General features: G+C 39.8%; 2 protein-coding genes across 2 annotated transcripts; one reads left to right on the top strand and one right to left on the bottom strand.

The window, feature by feature from the left end:
* Nucleotides 1-2,570: 2,570 nt before the first annotated feature.
* Nucleotides 2,571-3,136, top strand: LOC113162373 (gastrin/cholecystokinin-like peptide). Its single transcript, XM_026360458.1, has 2 exons — nucleotides 2,571-2,838; nucleotides 2,994-3,136. Exons 1-2 carry the CDS (start codon nucleotides 2,571-2,573, stop codon nucleotides 3,068-3,070), a joined length of 345 nt encoding a protein of 114 aa, XP_026216243.1. The 3' UTR covers nucleotides 3,071-3,136.
* A 118-nt stretch (nucleotides 3,137-3,254) lies between these two features.
* si:dkey-28e7.3 (trafficking kinesin-binding protein 1) lies at nucleotides 3,255-25,790 on the bottom strand. Its single transcript, XM_026359692.2, has 16 exons — nucleotides 25,691-25,790; nucleotides 21,112-21,423; nucleotides 20,454-20,642; nucleotides 11,200-11,276; nucleotides 10,909-11,025; nucleotides 10,718-10,812; nucleotides 9,646-9,754; nucleotides 9,362-9,440; nucleotides 9,143-9,273; nucleotides 8,923-8,997; nucleotides 8,411-8,622; nucleotides 7,100-7,318; nucleotides 6,589-6,926; nucleotides 6,172-6,360; nucleotides 5,876-5,978; nucleotides 3,255-5,011 (listed from the first exon to the last, which is right to left on the bottom strand). The coding sequence occupies exons 1-16, from the start codon at nucleotides 25,788-25,790 to the stop codon at nucleotides 4,612-4,614; spliced, it is 2,745 nt and encodes a 914-aa protein (XP_026215477.1). The 3' UTR covers nucleotides 3,255-4,611.
* Nucleotides 25,791-26,856: the final 1,066 nt, after the last annotated feature.

Below are 26,856 nucleotides of genomic sequence, written 5' to 3'. Positions count from 1 at the left end.
TTTAATAAAATGCAAATATTTTCATAATAAAAGGCAGGTCTGAAAGGGATGGCTTGGAAAATGTTTTTAACCACTAAAAAACTGGTTCTTCGCTTTCATTGTTTTTGCTCAGCTAAAGCTATTTGTCTCTTCCAATGAAGCGCAGGGAGTAGACAAAACAAGTTAATAACTGCTGACGTGGCGCATCATTTGATACAGGTATGCAAACAGAACGTGTGAACTCGACCCCCACTCAAACACACACACACAAACAAACAAACACAGACAGGGTCACGCCTGTTTCGTAGGAAGCCTGTCTGACATGGGTTCAGAATAAAATTCCCTGAAGTGATTGACACAAGACTTTGACATAAATGAAACATCTCAAGCTGTACACACACCCATCAAACACAAAAGTACCACATACTACTTTGCATACCTCTTCTTTGTCTATCAATAGCTTTCACTTACATCAATTTAAAAATAACCTAAATTAAAATTCGTATGTATAGCCTGCTTCACAAACAATTAAAGAGTGCAATTAAAGGGAAAGGTGATGTAAAACAGAGGCCAACATGACTTTGTCTGAACTTTTCTTTGAGTGTTGGAGGCATGAAACTTTTAATGTACAAAATGAGTCGATCAGTGAAAACCAAACAAATCTCTGCACTTGTGTCAGAACCTTCGATGTGATTTTCAGGTCACAGGTTTTTAGTTTTTATTGTGTTTTAGAGTTTCAAGTTTCAACTTTTTTGAAAATGGGATTTGTAGTGCCACAATCCGATAGATCCCATAGGTGTATTTTTGTTTGTTATAATGTACACTTTAGATGTCAAATTAATGATCTTTCAAGCTCAACTATTATACTGTGTATGTTTGGGACCCATGAAGGTAGCAGAGAAACGCTCCTGGACAGGTCAACATCGTGCAAGGCTGAATATATCAGATTTCACAGAAGGGCGTGTGTCAGTCTAGTGACAACACAAATGTTAAATCTCAATTCCCGTAACTGTTTTTCCACCTTAGGATTACAAGTTATAATGAGCAAGTTTGTGCAAAGTTCACAAGTAGCATTCCAACGATCTGCAGGGTCATGTCGGTGGTGCACAGATTGCGGGTTGCTGAGGTTTACCCATTTGTGTGAAAATCCTGAGGTGTTGTCTGCACACGAACATGTGCACTCTATTGTGTTGCTGTCACTACTGCCTATCCGTCATATGAATGAAGAGTGCAGACTAACCAGTCACTCATTGTGTTGAGTTGAAAGATGCTGCTTTCACTGTCTGGTAGAACATATTTGAGGGTTGTGCTTATGTGGTTTCTGATGTAGAGAGACACAGATTGTTGAACTGCAGAAAATCAATATGGTATGTACCGCAAACAGCTTTAATGTATTCTTACTAAAAGGCCAACAGGCACAGCTTCACGTCAACAACATGACGTGAAGAAGGCAACAATCACTCCACGCATCACTTTTAATCCAAACTATGGAAAAACACAAACGGAATCATGAACATAACAAATAAAGTAAAAGAAAAGTATTTTTTTATATTTTATATTTATATATTTTTTATTTATATACATCTGAGCACAGGTGTTGGTTGCTTCTCCTTCATCACCATCTCACCTGGATTCAGATGGAGTGAATGAGGAGGCTGATGCAGCTCTTCATCACTCTCCGTCTCAGACAAAAGGCTCTCCGATAACTTAGAGGTGTGTTTGGGGTCACTGTCCTGTTGGAGAACATGTGATGGTCCCAGTTAGTGCAAGCCAGATGGTACCAGTGCTGTAGTAGCCACGCTGGTTAAACTGTCTTTTCTTTTTACTTAAACAGATTGTACAGTAGTTGTACTCACCCTTCCTCTGCACAAGACAACTGATGGTCTAAAGCAGATTAAGAAAGCAAGAAGTGTCACAAATAACTCTTGAGATTAGCAGTAATCCAGCATGTCGAATGAGAACCATTGTCTGCAGCCCACACAGTGTTATAGGAGCATGGAGGCTACATCATTCATTTGTCTGGGTGTTGTTCCAGAGCAACAATGGTGGTAACTGTTAGTGCTAATGCTTGAATGGAGATCTGATTACAGGATACTATCTGATAGTAAGACAGCATCACTAAACCCTGTTTCCATCCCTTAAAGCCAGGTCTTCCTGCACAGAACATCATATCCATTGTACTGGTTTAAAAAGGCTCTAAAGGAGTATTGGATTTCTTCTGTAAATACATTGACTTGTTTTATTGATATTACAGCGCAAAAAAAGGTTTTTCCCAGCAATTGTAAAGCAAAATAATGGGTTTGTCTATGCTGTAATCCATGGTTTCCTTTACGCACATCCTCCCTATGCATCCGTCTCCCAATCAATCAAGCGCTTCACAGTTATCAGTCTTTGATTTTAGGCCGTATCTCTGCCTCTAACCATGTGGTATAAAAGAACTGCTCTCCTCAGAGTCATCAGAGTCAGCGCACGTCTTGAGCTTTGGTGGGAGCGTATCTAATCTTCACAGGTACAGTAATTGAACTTTTCGAATAGCTGTAAGTATTAACACGTGGTTTTACTTACAGTCTTTCCTTCTTTTGCAGGCAGACATGGCAGGGAAAGTGATCACGGCGATCATACTGATAGCTGCACTGCTAGTGTCCAGTGCAGCCTGCTCACCTGAGTCCTCTGCAGCCGGAGCGGCTAGGGAGTCTAATATACTGCAAAAGCTTCTGGCCAAGAGAGGGACAATGAGGGACTCATCCAGCAGACGGGAGCCAGCACCTCAGACTCTCTCTGCACGGATGGAGAGACGGGCACACCTGTCTGAGGACGAACGAGAGATAATGACCAAACAAATAATGCAAGCCATTTCAGGTATGTCATGGGCTGGGGTGTGAAAGGTATTTTTCTGACTGCTGTGCTGTTGTACTTGTGTCACTTTGATAAATGAGTAGGCAGTAGAGGATAATACTCAGATCTGTGTACTGAACCCTCCATGTGTGATTTATGTAGGAATGGTTTGTTCACAGAGATGATGAACTCTGAGTGCATGTTATCGAGGGACTACCAGGGCTGGGTGGACTTCGGACGTCGGGACGCGGAATGAGACACAACCTGAGGGCTCACTATTTTCTCCTTTTTGTCCGTATTTTATACACAAGACGACATTTCACTTTCCCATGCAGATGTTAAAATAAACTTTTTTGCAGAATTATCACCATGTTTTTATTGCATATGTGTTGATCTCAGTGATCTATTATAGGCGGATTGAGAGACACTCAAAGACGCACTGGATGAAAAATGAAAGATTTTATTCGCTGGTGGTACAATTTATACACACACTGGCATATATAGCTGTGATGCTAACACACGCTACAGCAAACACAGGTGCAGAGAAACATTGGTTTAGTTGATTGAACACAAGTTATTATAACCTGTGTTTGATTTCTTCCCTTTTTGAATGCACAGGATCCTATGCCATTTTGCTACAGTTGATTGTTGCTGTTTGAATAATTATGACCACTCGTCTACTCATCTTTAAATAATTTTCCTGGACATAAAGTGGGGATTGACTCTCAATGCCCCAGAAAAGATTTTGATATTACATTAATATCCCAGCAGTTTCAAAATTCCTGATGATATGAAATACAGAAGATTCGTACAAAGCAAGATTTTCAGTCGACACGAACAGTAAATACATGTGTTACCTCTAAACACCCCATTCAATGTCTTTAATGCAGCGTGCAAAGCCTGATTTGGTTTTAGTAAGGTTTGGCTTAGGATAATAAACACCCATGAAGTCAGACATTTAGCAAGCAATATTGTACTTGTGTACGCAGCCATGACAACATGTGATACGTGAAAGCAGGTGATGAACTGGTGGCAGACTGCTAAAAGGTGTCAACATTATCAGCATCATTCAGTTCAGTCAGCGTCTGATCTGTTCCGGTTTTGGAGCAGATATTACTGCAGTGCCTCTTAGTGGATTTTTCTTAAGTGTTTCATTCAGTATACTTAACAATCTTACACAGAAAATACATTTCTCAATGTAGCAGCAAAGAAGCAGGAAGACCAGACTGTATTTTTAGTGCATTTGAAACATGTCAGTGTGGCAACATTGGTTTGGTTTGTGGATTGAACTATTAATAATTTACTGCACATAGTATTTTCTAACTTTCCCAAATGAGAATGTTCTTATATACACAAACAACAGTGATGTTTCACTTTGGAAACTTAAAACATGACAATGAAGAGGTTTTTTTAAAACCAGGATTTGGGAAAACTGTAAAATGGCATTCAAAAAAAAAAAACAGCATAAAAACTTTTTTTCCTTCATCATGTTTCTTTTTTTTATGTAAAAAGAAGCAATGTGGCCATTAAACAGACTGGTGACTGTGGGACTGTCCTGAGATGAAGATGCCACGCAACACAGCAATTATACAATAATTTCTCTACTGTACACAAGCTCATAGAAAAGAACAGTACTGTACACTACTGACAACTCCAGTTATGGCTCTAGCACGTTGTGTGGCTCCAAGACACCAGTGCTGTGGGCCCCGCACTGCACAGTGGGAATCACATGATTCAGAGCAAAGTCACTACCGTGAATAATAGAGTTAACAGAGTTAGATGGTGGATCAGCGCTCATCAGACTTCCAGAGGATATTTGCTTGTTTCTTTCTCTCTGCCACTGTGACCCATCATCCCCCAGGCTGCTACTCTTTGCAGCCCAAGGCTCTGAAGCTTCCCCACCAGGTTCAAACTGAAAATGTTCCTTCTTGATCCTTTGTCCACTGATGAGGCTCCACTTTTGTCTTTTTCTGGGGAGAGTGAAGGTTTTATACTATGGCTGCAGTGCAGGTTGTTGTGCGGATATGGAGAAGCTGTGATGCCGTGCTTTTGCAGCAGCTTCAGGAGTCCCAGTGACGAAGTGGTTATGTTTGTGGTTGTGGACTGGCCTCCGATGCCAAAGTGCTGCTGGTGGGATAGAGATGAAGTGCTCACGTGCTCACAGTTCCGACAAGATGGCAGGCCGAAAGAGTGAAGGCTGCAACCAGAAAAACTAATTTAATTAAAAACTAAAGATATGATACTAAATAAATGCAGGTCTGCTTTACGTCGCACTAACATGCAAGTTCATTCTCAAATAATAAAAAACATGTAAACAGTTTCAGTTAGTTGATTTCTTGTTAGTTTCTGTTATTGCTGTAGGACAGATGAACAGGATGTTAGAGTGGCTGATGACACATAATCTGGTGGTTTGTTCAGGTGAAAACCTGGAAAAAAAAAGGCCTTTAAAACATGCTGCAACAAGCCAAGACTCTGTGGCCACAGAGCAAAGGCAACAGCTACAAAAACAGCTCATCAATCATAGTAAGAGTAAGAGCAAAGTAGTTAGTAGTTCAACAGAAGCACAGTGCATGACTTTTCTATGAGAAAGTTACGGCCATCTCAATTAGGTCGTAACTAATATTCAGGATCTTAAGCTCAGGCCTTGTTTTTGATAGTTTAGGTACAAATCTTAAAACTACAGCACTGTGCCTTTGCTCTTTACACCATCGATGTCACTTGAGCATTCAGAGTGCATCCAACTCTTACTCTGCCCCGAAGGCTCCTTCTAGAGTTGGAGAAAAAGCCTTGACAGACGTTTTCTGTCACTGTGGGAGCAAACAACAGAAGTTAAGAAAGAGAAAAGCAGCAGGATGAAAGACAGGAAACCAAGGAATGTCCACTTAATGAATGAAGGTGAGCTGCAAAGCAAAGCTGTGGATTAATGGACATAAAAGACTCTTTTTCAGAATCTTCAGTAACTCTGGTCCACAGCATCAGATGTAACTTGGTCAGTACTCTGATAATACACAAAGTCACAAAGCCTGAGAGTATTGCACGTTTCAAGTATGTGTATTCTTACCTAGAGGAGATGGAGGGGATGAGAAGGGAAGGTTGGAGGACTTGGCAGGTGGTTACAGTATGTGTGGGAGAGGTCTGAGGGAGGTTTAGGCCAGATGGAGGGACTGCGTGGTCATGGAGGGAGAGAGGCACGGTTAACTACACATGAATTAACTACAGGAGCCAGTACAGCAAAGGTAAACTTGCATATTTCAATATTTAAAGCCGGAATCATGGATTTTAGGAGGGATTTAATGAAATGAACAGAACTGAGGAGGCTGGTGGAGTTACAGTATAGTGTGTTTATATGTTTCATACCAATGCCATGCCCTCCAGAGAGCTGCGACAGGTCAGGTTCATCCTCCTCCAGGTCGTTTAGACTGTAAACGTGCTGGATGTCGACCTCGAGCTCCCTGAAGTCTTTAGTGAGGACTCCAGGACGTGGATGCAGGATCCCTCCTAAGTTTGGTTTGGCCAGCTGCTGCCACTGATGCAGAGTCACTGAGCCTGAGAGAGTCAAGTGGGAACAAACATTTTCATACAGTGTAGTTTCATTCAAAATAACAGTGAAGAATTCTTTCTGATTTCTTCACGGAAAAAAGATTAATTATTAATAATATAATGTAAAACCTGCTTAGACATCGCACTTGTCTTGTTTTGCTTTATTTATCCACACTTCAATTTCAGTTTATCATCAATTGATCAATTATGAACAGGAAGTGCCGAAGCTTTTACCTTCCAGAGGTTTGACAATCTGCAGGCGGTCAGGCAGGTAGGACCTGGATCCTCCCGAGGAACCACAGGAGTGCCGTGAGCTGCCGTTGGAGTAGTTCGTGCCTGTCGATGCTGCCGGGCTGGAGGCCAGGCTGTCATTTGGTGTTAGGAAGCCACTGGAGCCCTCACCCTCCTCACAGTTTGCTGCCAAGGCACGGAGTTTACGCTCACGCTCAACATCAAAGAAAGGCCGCTCAGAGGAGTGGTTCTGCTGGCGGACTGACAGACAGCGCAACGCAGCTTCAAGGTCCTGGCCTCCTGGTGTTCCTGGCTGGCCCAGACGCTTTGGCCCACTTACACTAAAAGGAGAAGATGGAAAATGTTTTATCTGCTTCTATAAATTACTACAAACAATTTTAACGTTAAGATCTTGAGGTTTCCAAAAATATGCCACCCTACATGCAAATGTGTGTAGATGTGGAGTTATCCATTTGAAATAATAGTATATGGAAACATGTGGGGTCAAACACACCTGTTGTCATCTTTCTGGGCATTATTGGAGCTGGGCTTGTCCTCCAGAGTTAGGCTGGCGTTATCAGAACCATAGTAGCTGGTTCGGGGAGTGCTGGTACAACTGGAGCGGACAGACACTGGGCTGGAGCCCGGCAGTGCCGGAGACTGGCACTGAGACCGCAGCCTCCCAGACTTGTTTACCACCTTCACTGTTTCGAACACACGCCATGGATGATTCCTGTCAGGTGCAACAGAAGAGGAGTGGTCATGTAACCATCCACATTATACTTTTTTTAAACCTACAGTAGAAAGATAGAAGTTGTCAAAAAGGCATGTCATGGTGGTGTGTCCATTTTACTGCCATTACATGTCAGACGCACACCCTCAGACTTTATGATAGGTAAAGTATAACCAAAATTAGAGTTACATTAAGATCACTGACTAAAAGTAAACCATTCCAATTAACCTCCTGTACTTCAATTCCTTCTGATTAATAGATTTTAAATAAGGAACATTTTAGAAACGTTTGTAAATCATTGGAGTCAACCTTATTCACCTTGAATGAATTAATACTAGCGAGGAAAATGTGCGGCTGAATAAAGACTCACTGAACATGAAGAAATGCAGGAGAGAAGCCATGAGCAGGAAATGATCATAATTAAAGAGGAAAAACTCATGACCAGATACAAGAAGGAACTGCTGGCTTCTTGAAAAGAGAATTTACAGACTTGGATCAGAATGAGAGAGAACGAAGACGCACACAATCAGAGTGAGACAGAGTGGATACCGCCTTCTCCTTCATCTCATTTTTTTATGTAATGATATAAGTCTAACCCATGCAATTACAAGAGAGCAGCTTTGGAATAGTTGTTCACTTTATTGACCACTGAGCACGAAAGGGTTAGTAGTACAAAGTAAAGAAAAATTGCTGCTGTGAGTGGTTGTCATATTGTCATAGTGTGAGCCGCATTTTACTGTTGTGGCTAGACATACGTACAACTTGTAAAGTTAATGGTCAGTCACCTTCAAATTGTTATACAATGGATATGGATTGGATTAACTCTGGTGAAACACTGTGCCCTGAAAACAGCTGTAGTCACCTTCAATATTTGTCATTAACAGTGAAGTCAGGACATGGCATTTATACATAGTTACCAAAATTACCAAAATATCCTCAGAAACCTGTCAAACAAGTCTTCCGGCATAACTAATTTTCTGTTGTCCATCTGCTTGATCAGGGCGATACAAACACATTTGTCCTAAAATATGACATGATATGATATGTGGAACTTGTTTACCACATTATCCACAGGTGAAAACACAGACTCACTTGTATTCTGAGGGTGCTGGGGTGTCCAGGCCTTTGCGGAAGGTGCCTTCTATCTCAGCTGCCAATGAGTCCATGGGGAGCACAGAGGCCAGTGCAGTGTAGCGCTGCACCGTGCTGTTAGGCAGAGTCTTGTTTCGCAAATTTTTAATGTCTTCTCGGGCCTCTCGGAGCATGTCCTCACACTGTGAGTATTTGTCCTGAAGGTCCTTGAGCTGCAGACAGGCAGAGACAAATTCTTAATTTCAAATGTACTAAATGTACACAGATAGAGCTGAATATGGCCGAGGTGCTTGATGCTTCTGTTCACATACACATGCACAGGTAGGTATCAAGATGTACAGTTTAATGGAAACCATATAGTGGCTCTTAGAATCATTGATGTGGACATAAAAAGAAATCTGCCACTTCAACCATTCAGCCACTCAAAAAGAAAATTAAACAGGAAATAAAATAATCCTCCACATGAAACTCCACATGAGCATGTTGTCAACGTCACTAGAAATATGGCTTGCCTCTGATTTGAGTTTGAGCTGATTCTCACGGGAGGCACTCAGGTGTTGGTTCAGCTCCTCATTCTCATGGGTGAGCTACAGGGACAGAAGGAATAAAGAGTTTCACTCAAACTGGAATAACATGGAAACATTTGAAAGTGAGCTCATATAAATTACACTTTAGTATTAAGGGTTTAATGAATCTGTAACAGAACTTCTTGTGTGTGTTTGCATCCCTCACCATTTTGCAGCGGGCCTGCAGGTCAACAATCTGAGCGAGCAGTGAGCTGATCTCCTCCTGCTGTCGGACGCAGTCTTCTACTTTCCGTGCCAGCTCCTCAGACAGGTCGACCACCTGCTTATTGACAGAAGCTGAAATGCACAAGTCTGATCAATACACCTGTCACCTCAGCTATAGTTACATTATTTCCATAACTTAAAGTCAGACAGTAACACTCACAGAGCTCTTCCACACACACCATCATCAGCTCCTGTTCTTGCTCCTCGTAGTTGGTCGTCTCTGTTGTGAGCTCGTTGGCCTGTGATGTCAATATGTAAATTTTAATACTAGGAGAAGTTGCAAATTTAATTAAAAGTTAGAAGTTTTATTAAAGTTTCCATTTTTCATTTTAAACTTTTATCATGAAAAGTTATGGAAAGATTTTTTATTTTATCTTGTATCTAGGTCTTTGCACCTTTTTCCTGTCCTTTTATTCTGTGCGAGAACTGAGTAACATTGCATACCTCTAATCTCAGCTTGCGGTTCTCTTCCTCTAGACCCTTCAGTTTCTGCTGCAAGAAGTCATAGTGGACAAAGTTGCTGATAGAACTGCTTGATTCATTCCTTTTCAATCTGAAATTAACAAAAAGTGAAGTTTGTGTTAGACCATTTTCCCATATTAGAAATATCTTTAGGCGATATGCATAACCTTACACTACTGTATATAATCATGAACACTGTATTTAGCAACAATTAAAATCAGAAATTTGTGAACACATCACAATAATTATTATATATTTCCACCAGCACCAGAGTGCAGAATGCATTTAATTCATTGTAAATACCATTATGATAAAGTGGCCAGCTACAATGAAATAAACTGAAAAGAGCAGCATAGTGAAAATGATTAACTGCTGAGGAGTTTGGTAGAAAGCTTAGCTGGAAACACTGAGAGGATCAGCCGAGATGTTCTGACGCACATTTACCTCCACAGTCTGTAGACTCAGCGAACTGAGCAGCAGCATAAAAAACATGCTTCGGCGTGAACACTCGCACAGTGGATATCTAGACATCTCTACTCTATGTCTCCACTACACATGGACCCTGTGTTAACATTTATATTACACTGCATAGTAATTATTGCTAATTATATATTATAAACAACAGTGATGATAATGATTATTCAATCTTTGTCATGTTTCTTTTCATTTAATGGCAGAGGAACATCCATCAGCACGGAAAAAGTTTTATGCTGCCATGATGACAGGTGTCACATCACACAGTGCACGCTGTGTATGGGGCTGAATAGCCACATACTGGTCAGAGTGCCCATGTTGACTCCTGTGCACCGTGCAACATTAAGACCATGAGGTGTTTTGACTGGAGTAGCAAAGATCATGTTGCTGCACTGCTAGTTCCAGACCTTGCAATTCTCATCTTTTGACTAACTGAACAAGATGACATATCAAGTATGCAATTATTAATAATTACTGTCTACTGAAAGGTAAGCGTTTGCTAAGTATTGACACAAACCAACCCTTTCTTGTAAAACAGATGAAATACTACTAATACTACTAATAATACTAGAGTACTTACGGTGAGTGTGATTCAGCGTTCTCAATCTCCTCAGTGCTCGCATAGAACTGAAGGAGGTCGTCTCGCATCGAGAGCTCATGACGAAGCTGAGCAATCTGTAAAAACAAGTAATTGTCAATAGAGTTTTACAGATTGTAATATGACACATATCATGTTTTTCAGTGTTTTGGTGTTGTCAGGTTGGTTTATACCTCCTCTTTTGCAATTTCAAGCTGTTCATCCAGCATTTCATTGCGTTCTGTTAGTTCTTGGTTTTGCTTCAGGAGGGACTGACCAATCCGTGCAGCCAACTCCAGGTCCCGCTCTTTCTGCACAACGATAAATAAAACTTGTCTTTTCCTGAACAGTGTATATAATGATATAATCATTTTTTGCTGGTGGCACATGAAGTGCTAGAAAAGGTGACCAACAGTGATGGTCAGTGAGGCAGATAAATTTAATCCCCTCTAATCCCGCTCATCTGCTGTCTGTCGCTCTCTTACCTCCTCCAGCAGGTGGGTAACAGCCTTAATGTCATGATATGTCTTGGTGACCTGGCCCACTCTTTCTGAGCACAGCACTAAAGGGAACAGGAAGAGAGAGAGAGCTGAAGATGGGACAGAAGGGATACAGCAACAACAACAAAACATATTAAGTTAAGTTATATTGCTGCACTATTAAGAGTACACAATTATACATTTACAATAGATTAGGCTACATAATTATATTCACAAGTGATAAAAGAGGGGGTTATTTATCATTTAACATCACTCTGTAGAACACCAACAATACAAGCAGAGCCAAATCAGCGGTCTTCACATGAATATGAGTCTTAAGTACATCTCATTGTCTCGTTTCCCCTTTAAGTTTCCAGAGCTAAAGACCACAACAACCGCAATGTCTCCATGTGATCAGCCAGTCAATGATCCTCTTAGCTTGATCCTTTTTAGCCCAGATAAGACACCAATAAAGACCTCGTTCTCCTGAATACCAATATAGTTCAATGGGAGACAGTGCCAAATTGACAGTGTTCACACCAGCAGGACATATAAAGTCAGACATGAAGGAGGTAACAGCGACTGGCCACTGACCTGCAACTTTGTTTACATCCTGGAGAATGGTTTGTTTATGTCAACTTTGAACTCTGGAAGGGTGTGGCAGTGTGGAAGATTAATTAGCCACGTACTCAGGTCAGACTAATCTATTATTGACGTAGACAGGTTCCTAACTGAAGCCATCGATGCACAGCTCTATACATACTGTAAGCCAAACTTTATAAAGCCATTTTTTATTTTTCAACTACACAAATCAGGAATTTAAAACTTACAACTTAGTCAGACAATGACCTCTACTGTTTTTAATGCTGGATTATACGTTTCTGCCAATTGTAGATATATGCTTATGGAGCAACCAGTTGACTTAAGATGCATACCATCTATTAACACCAGATTCATCTCAGTTTATAAATATGCAGAATTTGCAGAGGGGGGGGGGGTCTGAATACCACTAAACCAAAAAGAGATGTGTAACCTTACTTCAGCAGAAAGATTAGAACTAAACTAAAGAGATGTGATGTTGACACAGCAGTTTAATGAGATTGAGGTCTATGAATTTGGCCTGGAAACCCAGTGATTGGACAGCTGTATCAGTGTCTAATCAGCCTAATGGAAAGAACCTAACCCAGTGCTAAACTGCTGCACTGTAAAGTATAGTGGCCAATGAATTATGCAACATATCTATAGCTCTCTCAAGGTGATTAACAATAAGTAGGTGATACTTTCCTTCTCACTAAATATATTAAAGACAACTGCACAAAGGTTGCAAAAGTGTGATAATAGAAGAGACTAACAAACATCAGACAAATGTGAGGAAAAAAGAAAACTGTTTTATCTGGGACACCAGGTTCAACCAGAAAATTATTTACCAAAAAATTGTTGTAAAGTCTGTTAATTCAACCTCAGGTCGCGGATACTATCAAATTCTTAAGGCACTCAAAATATACATATACAAAAGTCTATAATTCTAAGCCAATAGGGCCAATGCCTACTGATTAAGATAATGTATTATTATCAATAGCTCAGCTAAATCTATGAAATAGACACTGAGATGAACTGAATTCCTTATGAGCACATTCAGGAATTATCTCAAATGTAATTTGTATTGTTTATTACACAGCTAAAAACCTACTGTAAATGAAACTAGAAAAGAAATACTCACTTTATCCACCTTAAACACACTAATCAGCAAGAGTGTCGACATGTCTATTCTGCTACTAGGAAGAACTTGCTAGCTATGAACAGAGGGTACACCAAATAGTCATGCCAACTACAGTAAATAACTAGTAAATAATTTCCTGTCTCCATTCTTCACGTACTAATGGCTGCTCGCGTCTTTGTCAAAATACCTCCTATAAATGAACAATAATGAACAAATCCTATTGTACTTTAAGTGGATTGCAGCACTTGTGCTAAATGTAGTCAAGAACGGGGTTGACAAGAGATTTTATCTACCATCCTGTAACTGACACTCACACATATATAGCAATAAGCTACAAAGTTACTGTAATAGCTATATTACATAACAAGTGTACCTTCAGGGGACTGCGTCTCATGCGAGCTTGTCACAGGAATATACAAGTATTTATTATTTCATCTTGGACACTATGATTTGCAGTTCAGTGAAATCCTAAACTGTACCTCCACTGAGTGTCAGAGGCAGAAATACCTGTTCTATTTCCTCTTGACCTGTAAGTCACAGCACAGAGCAGATCAAGGAAAGAGATGCAACCATGCCAGCTAGAGGTTTTAGGGTTTGAGATGGGATAAGTCCAGGCAGATACCTTGAACTGCTAGCTAAATACTGTTCCTATGGATCAGTGTTGCTGACTTAAAAATACTTATGACGACTGTTATGTTGTGGGGATCAGACAGGCATGAGTGAGCTCCAGCCCTAAGATTCACATTGATGTCCATTGTTCTAAATGTGCACACTTGACAGTGTGGGTACAATAATATTTACAACTGTAGCATATATATCACTAGGAATGTTGTAAACCATACATTATAATATTTATGCCATATTAATCACTGATTAGTGCCAAATTCTAGCCTAAAGATCCTGGCACATTACATTTAAAAAATGGTTTACGTGCACTGAAAATGTATCAAATTCACAATATAACAGAAAATCTAAAAACCTGTCCTGTTTTTCTGGTTGGGTGCCTATGTCGCAGTATCTATTTCGGCACCAGCCACATAACTAAGTGCACTCCATACAGAGGAGGAATAGAGGAGACTCCCTGCTCACATTACTACCTTGTTACAGCAAATTACCAGCGTGAGGAGCTTTATAATCTTAGATGTACATCATTTTCTTAAAAAAAATACAGTAAAGAAAATAAACTGTGCCAATGCAAAATTTGCAAAAACCAAGGAACAACCATAAATGATACTTTACACTACATTTGTTTGTTGTTGTTTTTTTGGCACAAATCCATTGCATTGTACCAAGAGTGAACCACTGCTGAAAGCATTATTGTAACAGCAAAGACAACTACTGAATCAAAACTAGGGCAACAACAGAGTTCATGTACCAGCAGGTTTTGTCCTTCAGGACCACAGACCACAAGGCAGCCTCATTTGACCAATTTTAATTCTCTGCTTTAGAAAAGCACAATATCGCCACTTAAATTTAGAAAAACAACACACTGAAAGACTAAGGTAAACATGCCAAAGGAAAAAATTGCAAAAATGGAAACAGCAGCATTCCCTAATTCTATGGCTCTGAACAGCAGGGAGACAGAGAACACAAATTCAAAACGCTGCCAATAACAACTGCTTACATTTACACAGAGCTTGATTGCATTGATGCAAAGTGTGTGGACACACACACACACACACACACACACACACACACACACACACACACACACACACACACACACACACACACACACAGTGACCTTCACCATACCAAGAGGAAACACTAAAACTAAATATACAAATCTTAACATGTCTCAGGTCATTACATGTTAAACTGGAGTCTGAAGAGAGTGCAACAAAAACATTTTGTTGACTTGTTATCATTATATTGCATTATTATTTATACCTTCAGTGGCTTCACTGGACCTTGCACTTAAAACAAGTATTAAAGCACTCAGATAACACAATGCACAAGCAAGACATTAGACTATATTAACAACATATGCTCTTTCCTTTATACTTCACTTGTCTCTATGCATCACTCATGTCTCACCTTGTGTCACCTCCCTGCAAAGGCTGTCATTGTTATTATTGTTATTGTTATTGCCGTTGTGGCATTTCTTCTCCTCATCCACTCCTTCATCCACAAGACTCAAAGTGCTCTTTTCTTCCTCCTCCTCCTCAGACGCTGAGCAGCTCCACACTTCCATGGTGACCACAGAAAAACTGCCCTCCATCTCTCTGTCCATCAGTCGAATCTCTTGTTCTTCCAATTTTACTGTGTGTCGGCTGTGCTGTGACACACCAGCTGTGTCCCTGGCATCATTCTGATGGCCTGTGTTTGTGAAATTGCTATCCACTGGCCTACGTGAGTGGGTGTGTATGCCAATGTTTGTGTGTGCAGGAGAATCTGAGCTGCTTGGTGTTAATATATAATCCCTCAGACTGGAAGGGCCATCTGTCGTCATGCCTTCCTCCCTTCACCTGGCCACGCTGGACTATCAGGCAATAAAAGAGGGGAGGAGGAGGAGGGGTGAAGGAGAAATAAAAATCTAAACCACAAGTCAGACAAGCCACTATTGATCACGCAGACCTTGTCTAAGCACCAAAGCATAGTTGTCATATGATGATAATTGAGATTCTGATTTAGAGTGTGACGCAATTTAAAAGGATGCTGCACAAAGCGCACTCACCCCTGTGCAGAGACAGAGATGGTATGTTCTGCCCATGCCAATGGTTGCTCTTATTCTCTACACGTACGTATTACCAGATAGACAGAGGGCTCTGCGTAGTGCTGGTGCAGACAAAGCCACACCCACTTTACAGGGCTCTGATGGAGGCAACAAAGTGCAAATACAGTCTGAGATTGTGTGTATTTGGTTTGGGTAAATTATAAGAAAGTCTACAATAAAAAATATGAATGCCATAAGACTTTCAGTTTCAAAAACATCCTTTTGAATAATAATAAGACAGACTAACTGGGTATTTAAATAAACACAGTATTTAAACTAAAATAATTTGCTTACTGACACAAAGGTCTGCACAGTTTCTATATATCTTTACAATCAAAGTAAATTGATATATGTCCAGAGAATCAGAGAGCTGTTTTCAGAAAACACACAGTATGGAAATGTTCTCTATTCAACAAGCACAAAACTGTTTTTGGATTCATTCCAATCAAGATCCAAACAATGATAAAGAAATTTCCAATTAATTTTCTTGTTGTGTCATTCTACACTCCAACATCGTAGTCACTATTCTGTCTCTGTCTCTTCCATGTGCATGCAGTCACTATACCAGACGCAGCACTTTCTTACAATTAAATATTAACCTCGTCATTAATTTTTTACCCACAAACCGTCTCTTGCAAGGCAAAATGCAAAATGCCTTGCAAGAGATAGTGCAGCACGACTTTCACCGTATGTGCTATCCCCTTTCTCTTTTTAAATAATTTGTTGGTTCCTATGGAGTAAGGTCTTTATGGCAAGACATAAAACAGACATGGTTTAAGTGAAAATAGGTAAACGGTTGAATTCCTACAACAGGACAAAACTAACAACATAACAGACTGTGAGGCTAAGACCAAGACCAAGACTGCTGCAAGGAAGTTTACTGCAGGTTATGTTATAAGGAAGTAATGCCTCAGGTACTGTGCCTGCAACAACAAACAAAGGCCGTGCCTTGTGCTTTGAGTCACGTCCCAGTAATAAAAACAACTAAAGTTCAAAGCTTTGATTTAGTCTTCGATAGTAGTAATATCGCCTGGATTACTGAGATGAACTTGTTAACATATTGAGCAGAGATAGTCTGCTACAAAAACAAGGACAATAAGATACAATTTCAATAAAAATTCCTAACCCTAATCCTGATAAAAATCAAGTCAACTCAATACTGTAACTCAATGGGAGGATATAATAGGCGCAATATCGCTGGTACAAGTCTGCAAACTGAGAGCTGGTAAATATTTGCCTGCAGGGAACACCCCGAAAGGTCATCTCCTACCTGCTGCACATTTGGCTCAGAGTATCTACAGAAAACCCACCCATATTTCTAATGTAATATAAAAACAAAACAGCATCTAAACAAAGGTTACCAATGTAAGATCAGTCGTGCTCTCACAAGAGAAAAACAAGCTGCAGGACAATGATTGCAAGTGAGCTCCCTCTGATTCCCATTTACTTGTACATATCATTAATGTCATTTTAGGTGTGGATTAAACATTATTATGTATTGGAAATATATTGAATTTTAAGTTGTTGAAGTTTAACATGAATGTTTATCACATTATTCAGTTGACCTAGTTAGTACACAGATACATATTTTATATAAACATCATTTACACAGCAACATTGGCATTTGTTATAACCACTTGTTGTATATAAGTGCAATATTCATGCTCTTCTTAGCTCTGTACACAGTCTCCACTAACTTGAGGTGAAGGACAATAAATATCTGTCCACTATGTCTACCACCCAGTTTCTAATGCAGTTGCTGTGCTGAGCAGGTAGTATTCACCTAACACATATGGTGTTGTTTGTTCAACAGCACCATATGTGTTTGGTGAACTGTGCAGCTTAGCCTGTCCTGCTCCAGACAGGAACATGTGATTTGGCATTAACCTGGGTACAGCCTATCAGCATTATGAGTACGCAGCCATACAGTCTCATTAAATCCTCTCACTATAAATCAAGGTCATCAGGAGGAAGGGAAAAGTCAAAGATTTCTGAGAAATTATGTATGTTGTATATGTTATATACTTGACACTTACAGAGGTATTAGCCGTCTGTGTTGCCGAAAAAGCTAAACCTTTTAAACGGTAATTCAGTAAGGACTGAAGTTATCATGGGCGAGCACTTTCTGTTACCTAAGCATACCTTGCCACAGAGCCACAACCCTTATTCTTTGGAAATGTCATTTATAAAGTAAATATGCCAGATATTTACACATCCACACCGTGTGCTCACGGGTATGTTACTGACTGACCCACTGATTTCCTGGCTTGGCAATCTGTGTCAAATCTGTTCCAGAGTGAGGCTCTTCCAAATATTAAAAAATAACTAACTAACTATAAAATTCTTTTAAAAGCATTTTTAATCTCAGAGCACATCAAAGTGCTTCAGAGAAGTTACTTAAAATAATAATCATTAACCACTCATGCCCACAGCTAGAACGGCAAGTTTCTGCAGGTTAAGCTGAGAATGTCATAACCTCCCATTATCTTACAAATCTAGACAACCTCTACATCTGAGGTTAAACCCTATCTGAGCTGCTGCTGCTAAAGAAGACATGCCAATAAAGTCATCGTGGTGACAGAGTGGAGTAGTAATGTGCTGTGTGTTCAAGCGGAACCCATTCAGAAAGCAAAGTGACAACAGGTTAATCAGCTTGATGACATTTAACATCTGCGAGTGTTTGCAGGATAATGCACTACAAATCAGGTGATCACTGTGATTACAGACACATGCAAGTAAGTTCATTTTCAATTCTAGAAAAAATATAAGATGAAGGAAAAGGAAATGTTATCCCACGATGGAGTAAACAAGTACATTAAATATTGTGACAAGGATTTTAACCATATAATTATTTTCACTCTCCATTGAACGGGACAAGTGATTGAGCTAATGAATTGATTCTTTTAAAAGTTAATGGTTTAGTCTATAATATGTCAGAAAGTAATGAAAAATATCTATCACTATTTCCTTGGTTGTTTTCCCTACACAAGACTTCACACTACACACAAATATTTAGGTTACTATACAATAAGATAATGAAAAACAACTAATCTGTGAAATTCTGAAGCTGGAGGAAAAAAATATTTGGCATTTTGCCAGGATAATTGACTTTTGTTGTACACTAAATTAGTATGCAATTATAATTATTTGGCCCACTGTATGCAATACCATGGGAAATGTAATCACTACAACCTACTATTAATAAAGCACTGTAAGTAATAAGTCTGTTCATAGCCTTAAGAGAAAACAAAATCAACTGGTTCTGTAAGTTTAAAAACAATTAACTTAAATGGAGTTTTTGCCCAACTGTGACAATAAACGGTGCTTAGACGGCACACCCTCTTAGTTATAGTCATACCTTGCTTTGAACTGTCAAAAATAACAACTTGATTTTTAACAAACTTTAAAACCTAAAAGGAAAAAAGTCAACACAATGTCAATAAATATTGATTTACTTCCCTCTGTATTAGGGGTGAAATAGTTCACAAGATTTGCTACATAATGCAATTTTTTAGGTTATAGGAATATTGACACATTATTAACACCGTTTACACTTCTTGTCAAATCTTAATTAAAAAGGTTGTGCAACTAAACATAACAAATTTCAATGTCATGTAATGTTAATTAAATAATAATATATAAGGTGAAATCAGTGTTTGTATTAATATTCACCCCCTTCAGGTCAGTATTTAGTAGCTGCACCTTTGGCTGCAATCACAGCATGGAGTCTGTATAGATAGGTCTCAGTTAGCCTTGCACATCTGGATACTGGAATTTAATGCCATTCTTGTTTGCAAAACTGGCCAAGCTCTGTCAGGTTGCATGGGGTTGGGGTGTGAACAGCTCTTTTCAAGTCCTACCACAAATTCTCTATTGGTCTGGGCTTTGACTCAGCCACTGCAGAACATTCACCTTGTTGTTGGTAAACCATTTATGTGTAGCTTTCGCTGTGTGCTTCTTAACAAGCCTTCCAGGGCCAGCTGCCGAGAAGTATCCCCACAGCATGATGCTGCCACCACCGTGTTTCAAAGTGGGGATGTTGTGTTGGTGGTGATGTGCTGTGTTTGGTATGCAGCAATCACAGCGTCTGGTCTAAAAGCACCATTTTGGTCTCATCAGAACTCTCTTCCACTGGATCATGGAGTCGTTCACATGCCTGGTTGGTGAAGTCAAGCCGGGAGTTTTCTTCAACAGTGGCTTTCTCCTTGCCACTCTCCCATAAAGCTTTGACTGGTGAAGAACCCGGGCAACAGTTGTATGTACACTCTCTCCTATCTCAGTAAGCTTGTAACTCCCTCAGAGTAGTCATCGGTGTGTTAGCGGCCTCTCTCAATAGTCTCCTTCTTTCACGGTCACTCAGTTTGAGTGGACAGCCTGTTGTAGGCAGATTTAGACCAATGTGCCATATTCCTATCATTTCTTGATGATGGATTTTACTGAACTCTGGGGGATGTTCAGTGCCTTGGAGATTTCTTTGCATTCATCCCCTGATTTATGTTTTTCAATTACCTGTTCCTTGAACACTGATTTCACCTTTTGTCCAGTCTGCTTAATCAGCATAGAGAAGCTGTTTAAATGCTGCAGGAAGAAAGAACTGCTGTTTCTTACCCAACTCTCTGCTCTTCTGCTGTCACCTTAGTTAGTCTGTAACTGGTCTATGTCAGATTGAAACAATGCTGGCAGATCCAATGACTGAAACATTCACTCGACACATTCATCTGTGCAAACTAAGTTTCTCTATTACATTATAATCTTCTTACTAATAATTTATTCACTGTGCATTATATTATACAGTATACTGAGTGGAAATAAAACAGTACTCACAGAAGTACTTGAATGTCTCTTCAATCTGCTCGTGTGTCAGTCCCAGGGTGACTTCTCGTGGCAGCACAGGGGTTCGCAGCCAGTCCTCATTGTCATACCCAAACACACTGTCTGCTCGAAGAGTGTAGTTGGGCTGACCCTCTGATAGGAGACTCACTATCTCCAACTCTGGCAGGTCTGAACAAAGGTCTGAGCATTGAGAGTGTTTGTGTGTACATGTGTGGCAATGTATTTGTGTGTGTGTGTGTGTGTGTGTGTGTGTGTGTGTGTAGTTATAGACAGATACAGAAAGAAAGAATAAGGAAGCATCAGTTGACCACAACTACGCTGACATGTCTCCTACTATGTTACACTGCCCTCTGCTGATGAATGCATGAATTTACAGAATTAGACAGACTCTAATGTCAGTGTGAGTGTGTACACACAGCAAAGGCTTGACAGAATTTAAAAAGTATTAAAAAATATCAAATATATACAGCAGCATAAATACTATTATAAATATTACATTGTCCTTTAATTCAGAAATTAAGTGCATACTATTAAGATATTACACACGAGTCATTTGCATACTGACAAGTAAGCTTAATATTATAACAAACTCAATATTTACATATAATTATCTTTTTAAAAAAGGATTTATTCCTCTTTTGTGACTTACCTGTTAAAGTTGACACATCATGGCAGGGCCGTTTTCCCAGGTCCCTGGGGATTCCAGGTGAAGCAAGCTGAAGAGAGTGGGGGTCCACGTCCAGGGCCCCCCGCTGGTCCCCCCTCCCCTCATGGAGGGAGAAGACTGACTGGGAGTCCAGGTGGGCCTGTGGGAGCCAGGAGGCAGGAGAAAGAAGACGAGGAGGAGCAGAAGAGGAGGGATGTGTGGCAGGGTGGGACAGTTTGACTGGAGCTGGAGAGTTCAGGGTGAAGACAAACTCAGAGCTGTGTGTGCCCCTGTGGGACTGAGGCCCCCTGGTGGCTCAGGGAGAAAATGCAGGCTGTCAGGGCATCTGGCTCTAACAGTTGATATTATGACTAGAAAAAGAGAAATAAAAGAGGAAGAGAGTGGGGAGAAAGAAAGAAGAAACATTTAAATGTTAAATAAGTTGACACCAGAAAATGTACAGCGTGATAATAACAACACAACAGTTATTTTAATAAATAATATTATTAATATTGAACTGCAATGTTTAATGTTGAACTGCACTTTCCTGGGTGGAGGAAAGTGTCAGGAGTGTCAGGAGTGTTGTGTGACAGAAGAGTGTCAGCAAGACTCAAAGGAAAGGTGTACAAGACAGTGGTGAGACCAGCTCTGCTCTATGGGTTAGAGACGGTAGCAGTGAGAAAGAGACAAGAGGCTGAGATGGAGGTAGCAGAGATGAAGATGTTGAGGTTCTCCTTAGGAGTGACCAGGTTAGACAGAATAAGGAACCAGCACATCAGAGGGACGGCTCACGTTGTCTGTGTTAGCAACAAAGTCAGAGGACATATGCAGAGGAGGGATAGTGAACATATTGGTAAAAGGATGTTGGAGATGGAGCTACCAGGCAGGAGGACAAGAGGACGACCAAGGAGGAGATATATGGACGTGTTAACAGAGGACATGAGGTTGGCTAAGGGTAGAAGATGCCCATGATAGAGTTAGGTGAAAAAGGATGATTCGCTGTGGCGACCCCTGATGGAAAAAGCCGAAAGAGAAGAAGAAGAACTGCAATGCTCATGTACACACAGGTGGCAAAAACAAAAAAAATTAGATAGCAAATTTTAAATAGTCAATCATTATCAGTTTAAGAAATCTAAATTTGAAATGTGCGCATACCTGAAAATAAAAATATACCAAATTCTAGCATAATAAACTGCCTGAGCATGCACAGACATTGGAAGACATACGTCTATAGGCTAAAGCAGGGGTGTCAAACTCAATTGCACAGGGGGCCAAAATCCAAAACACACTTTAGGTCGCGGGCCGAACAGGATAAATATTTATTGAACACACTAAAACTTTTAAAACTTAACTTTTTTTTAACATAAACCTTAAAAAACTTATACTATTTTGCTCTCTACAGAAATATATCCTCTCTAAATTATATACTATATATTAAGTTAGAAATGAAGTAAACATTAAAAGAACAAACATTAAAATTTCTTTAATCTTATGTCATTTTATATGAAAAATAAACTTAAATTTTAAATATCCCAAAAGATTTTGCTCTCTATATTTGTTGTGAGGTTCTGTGTTGTGGAGATTCTCAGGATGGACTGTAGGTTCTCACCAGTGAGACGACTCCTGTGTGCTGTTTTGTTAGTCTTCATCACTGAGAAGAGCTTCTCACTAAGATTTGTGCTACTAAACATAAACAAGGTTCGAGCCTCATGCGGACGGAGCTGGGACATTTCTGCGGGAATGGAGTGAATAAACTGTGCGGGTCCTGCAGTGTCCTACTTTACCTTCAGTCATTACACTGCAGCTCAGTCAGCTCCATCTGAATCTGCACAGGTGCAGTTTCCAAATCGACGGCAAATGTGTTGCGAAGCAACTCAAATTTCTTTTCTTGTTCGTCAAAGTCACCAAAGCTCCGTGAGAACTCAGTTTATCAGCAAAGTGCGTATTTGCGAACACCGTTGTAACGATATGGTTCAACATTACTTGGCATCGTGAGGACCAGCTTCATAATAACTTGCAGCATCATAAACTAGACTTTATTAACGTGGAATGTGTTCGGCAAGGCAGCTAAAGCGCTGCATTATGGGATCTGTAGTTTATTGTGTTACCAGCGCTTCATGTCGCCGGGCCATTAATAACAATAATAGAAATGATCTCGCGGGCCGGATATAATTACACGCCGGGCCGGATGTGGCCCGCGGGCCGTGGGTTTGACACATATGGGTAAAGGGTTCATAAAGTTCATAATTTAGCTAAAAGAAAAGGCTATTGGCCTTCAATTTAGTACATTTTCAAAGGCCACAAAGGCACTTAGGCCAATACACCCTTGTTATACACTATACATATAGTTTACTGACAATGTAGCCTATGAGAAAAGAGAAAATAATGTCTAATTACTCACAATCTGGAATATGTGAAGAAATTTAACTCTATGCCACAGCACTGTTTTTGGGATTAGATCACTCATCATACAGCCCCCATTTGCATATTTTAGACTGACAAATCATACCATTGTACTTTGAAAAAAATGCATAAGGGTTTTGCAAACAGGTCGTACAGTTTGGTAGGACTACTGAAAGACTGATGTGGATATTTACATGGTAGGAAATACATATATAAAAAATTGTTTTTCAATTATTTGCCCTCAAATCACAGTATACTGGAAAAACAAAATCATAACTTTAGAAACAACACTGAACGTATTATCTGGCTGCTCCATGCATCTAATTATGTAAGTGAATTAGATTCATACATTTTTCAAAAGCTCTGAAGTCTCCCATCATCAAACCTTTGTCTGATCAAAAAGTCTTTCACCATAAACAAAGCAGGGCCTGGTCACTTGTCCGTGTTTCTAGAGTCACAAAGATAGAGTTGCACAGCTAAACAGATCAGGTTCCTCAGTGTTAATATAACGCTCAGATACAAATACACAGTATAGTATATGTTACTGTATATGGATTACACACTGACCTAATAAACGCTTGTAGCCATAGCCAACATGGGGTTGTTCTATTCCATGTAATAAGAAATAATGCAAATTGTCCATAAAGATGTGTACTAGTCCCTCATTCTATAACATAACATAATTCTGGCATAACGTAACATACTGCATGGCATATGTAATTTATGTCACCTGCTTTATACCCTGTATGGCCCAATAATAAATGTGAAAGAGAAGATGTATTTGTTTTTGTTTAAAAATACAAGATGCAATATTTTATGTGAACATAAACTGCACATATTTGCCTTTAAAGATAAGGAAAAGCTACATACAGATTTAATTTGTAAATTGTAAAGGAAATGCACAACAACATGCACACATTATGTACTTTATCTTCCTGATATTAATACAGATAAAAAATGACATTCATATTCTCATGTACATTAGCTGTGCATTACAGATAGAATAGTGCTGCACTCACATAAAGGTTTTATGCTTTATCCGGGCTTGTAACAAAAGGACACTTGATATCTCGACCCAGTTACTGCAGTCAATAAAACTGACTCGCCACAGGGCAAAGGGTTAGGCCCAATTAAAGCAACAGCTAGACTGCCATGGTAAGTATATTGTGGACACGTGCACAGGCGCACACACAGACAGCTGAAGATTGCAGCTGTGTACACATCATAACACACCCACATCATTACACATGCATTTAACCCCAAGCACGACTATCACTATCACATCCACCACCAGAAGCTCTTTATTTCCCTTCACCCTGGTTGGTCTCCACTGTTCCCCACTGCACAGTCCATTTAATCAGCTGAGTGTTTTGGTTTGTGTCCAACATTTCCGCATCAATTCTCCCTCTCTCCTATACGGTAGATGTCACAGAAGTCTCACACACCACATACACATATGCACTTCAGCATTTGTATTTACCTTCATCAGATCAAAGACTTCTAGCAGTTTCAGTATGTGCGGTGTGAGAAGAAAGTAAAGTTTCCCATTTACAATTACACATAATCTAACATAGATATATAAAAGAAAAACAGTCACAGCCAGCCTCTTCACATTAACGCTATATCAGCTCCAACCTAACAGCTACTGGAACGCACTAATGGTTTGTTAACCATGCAACTAAGTAAGACTCTGACAGCCATTTAGTGGTGACACCAGGGGACAAGGTTATTAGCCTCTCCCCCCTTTGAATGCTCATCTTTTCACTATGCAAGGCAGGATGCCAGAGGAAAAAAACAAAACTGTCAGCTGAGTAATCAGCTAGGACATCGTTAGTACAGAACATAATGGAGCTGTGGAGAAGATTAACTTAAAACACAGCAACAGAAGAACGGGCCAAAACACACTTAAAATGCCAGCAAGGCTTTCTGAAAGTGTACTGTAATCAGAAGAAATGTGACCACAATCACATGAAATAATAAATAAAAATATTAGATAACCTACAGTAAAAAAAGGCTGCTTTTTGCCACTGCCTTGAAGTAACTGAAACTACATGGTAGCAAATCCTCACTTTGACCTTGGAGCCTGAACTGGGCCTGAGCTGAACTAGAGGTAAAGGGTAATTGAAGAGCTTTGCATTGCAACTCTGTGCAAACAATGCCCTTCCAGGAGGGTGTGTACGTGAGCAGAGGCACACAGAACTGAAAGAGAAATGGAGGGAGGAGGGGAAGAGGACGTCCTTAGTGAAGGCGTCATCCTCTCCCCCTCCTGCATTTGACATGGCTACTTAAAAGAGAGGGGAAAAAGACATTAATTGTTAAGACTTTCTATTCACCCTTTCGTCCTTGAGTCTTGTGCTGCAAACGAGACACACAGATCTCCAACTTTGAACCTACTTCTGTTCAGACAGGAAAAAGCAGCCAAGTTCAAATTATCTGTGCGACTGGGACACAATAGTATATCTTACAACTAAATATAATTTTTATTAGGTAATATAAAAAATATTTTTATGAACTTTTGTCTGCAATTGATACACAAAATATAAGAGGCACATAGGAAAGTATGAGGAGAAAGAGACAGAGCATTTAAAATTATGTTAATAATGATGGACATATAACAGAAGACCAATACTGGAGTACTGCCTAATCACTGCTTCACGTTTTACGAAACTGTTATAATACTATCTGTTCACTGGAATATAGCTCAAACCTGTGATGCAAATTTCCCGACTTGAGAAATTAGTAGTTACTATCGTGTTCTGTTGTGCTCTTTTTCCAACATTACAATACATTTTAAATTCCCGTAAACTCCTTGATACCTTAAAAAGTAGCACTCAGTGCAGGCTGTGCAGTGCCCATGAACTTAATTTTTTTTTTTTAATTTTTGCTAGTCAGTCCAGTCCAGGCGGTTGCAAATGAGTCACTGCTTGAGAAAGACTAATAATTGCAATCAAACTGAAATATTATCAGTATAATCAGATAATTGTGTAGCGATCTTTATGCCCTTGATTTTTATTTGTTCATCAGATTATGCTCAACTAACTAAATGGAGACTCTATATAATGAGAAGTAACAAGGATGAGTCACAGGGAAAGTTATGGATAAAAAAAAAAACAATGCTTTTTTTCCAATTCAATCTACAGGAGCGGGTAAGTGTTTGTTTTCTTATCTTGCTGTTTGCTTATCCTTGCTGGGAGGTGTTTGAAGCTTCAATACACAAGTTTTGGGAATTGAGCTAACAATAGCATGAGACTCGAAATCAATCCACTCACTCTACCCAGTCCTCCTTCTCTTTGCCACACTCTGCCAGTAGGAGACTTTGACAGCACTTCTTCACATTAAGAAGAG

The sequence above is a fragment of the Anabas testudineus genome, chromosome 1 (genome assembly GCF_900324465.2).
Source record: "Anabas testudineus chromosome 1, fAnaTes1.2, whole genome shotgun sequence".
In the NCBI taxonomy this organism is placed as follows: domain Eukaryota; kingdom Metazoa; phylum Chordata; class Actinopteri; order Anabantiformes; family Anabantidae; genus Anabas; species Anabas testudineus.
Note: the sequence above shows the minus strand (reverse complement) of the source record. Positions and strands in the feature narration are given on the sequence as shown.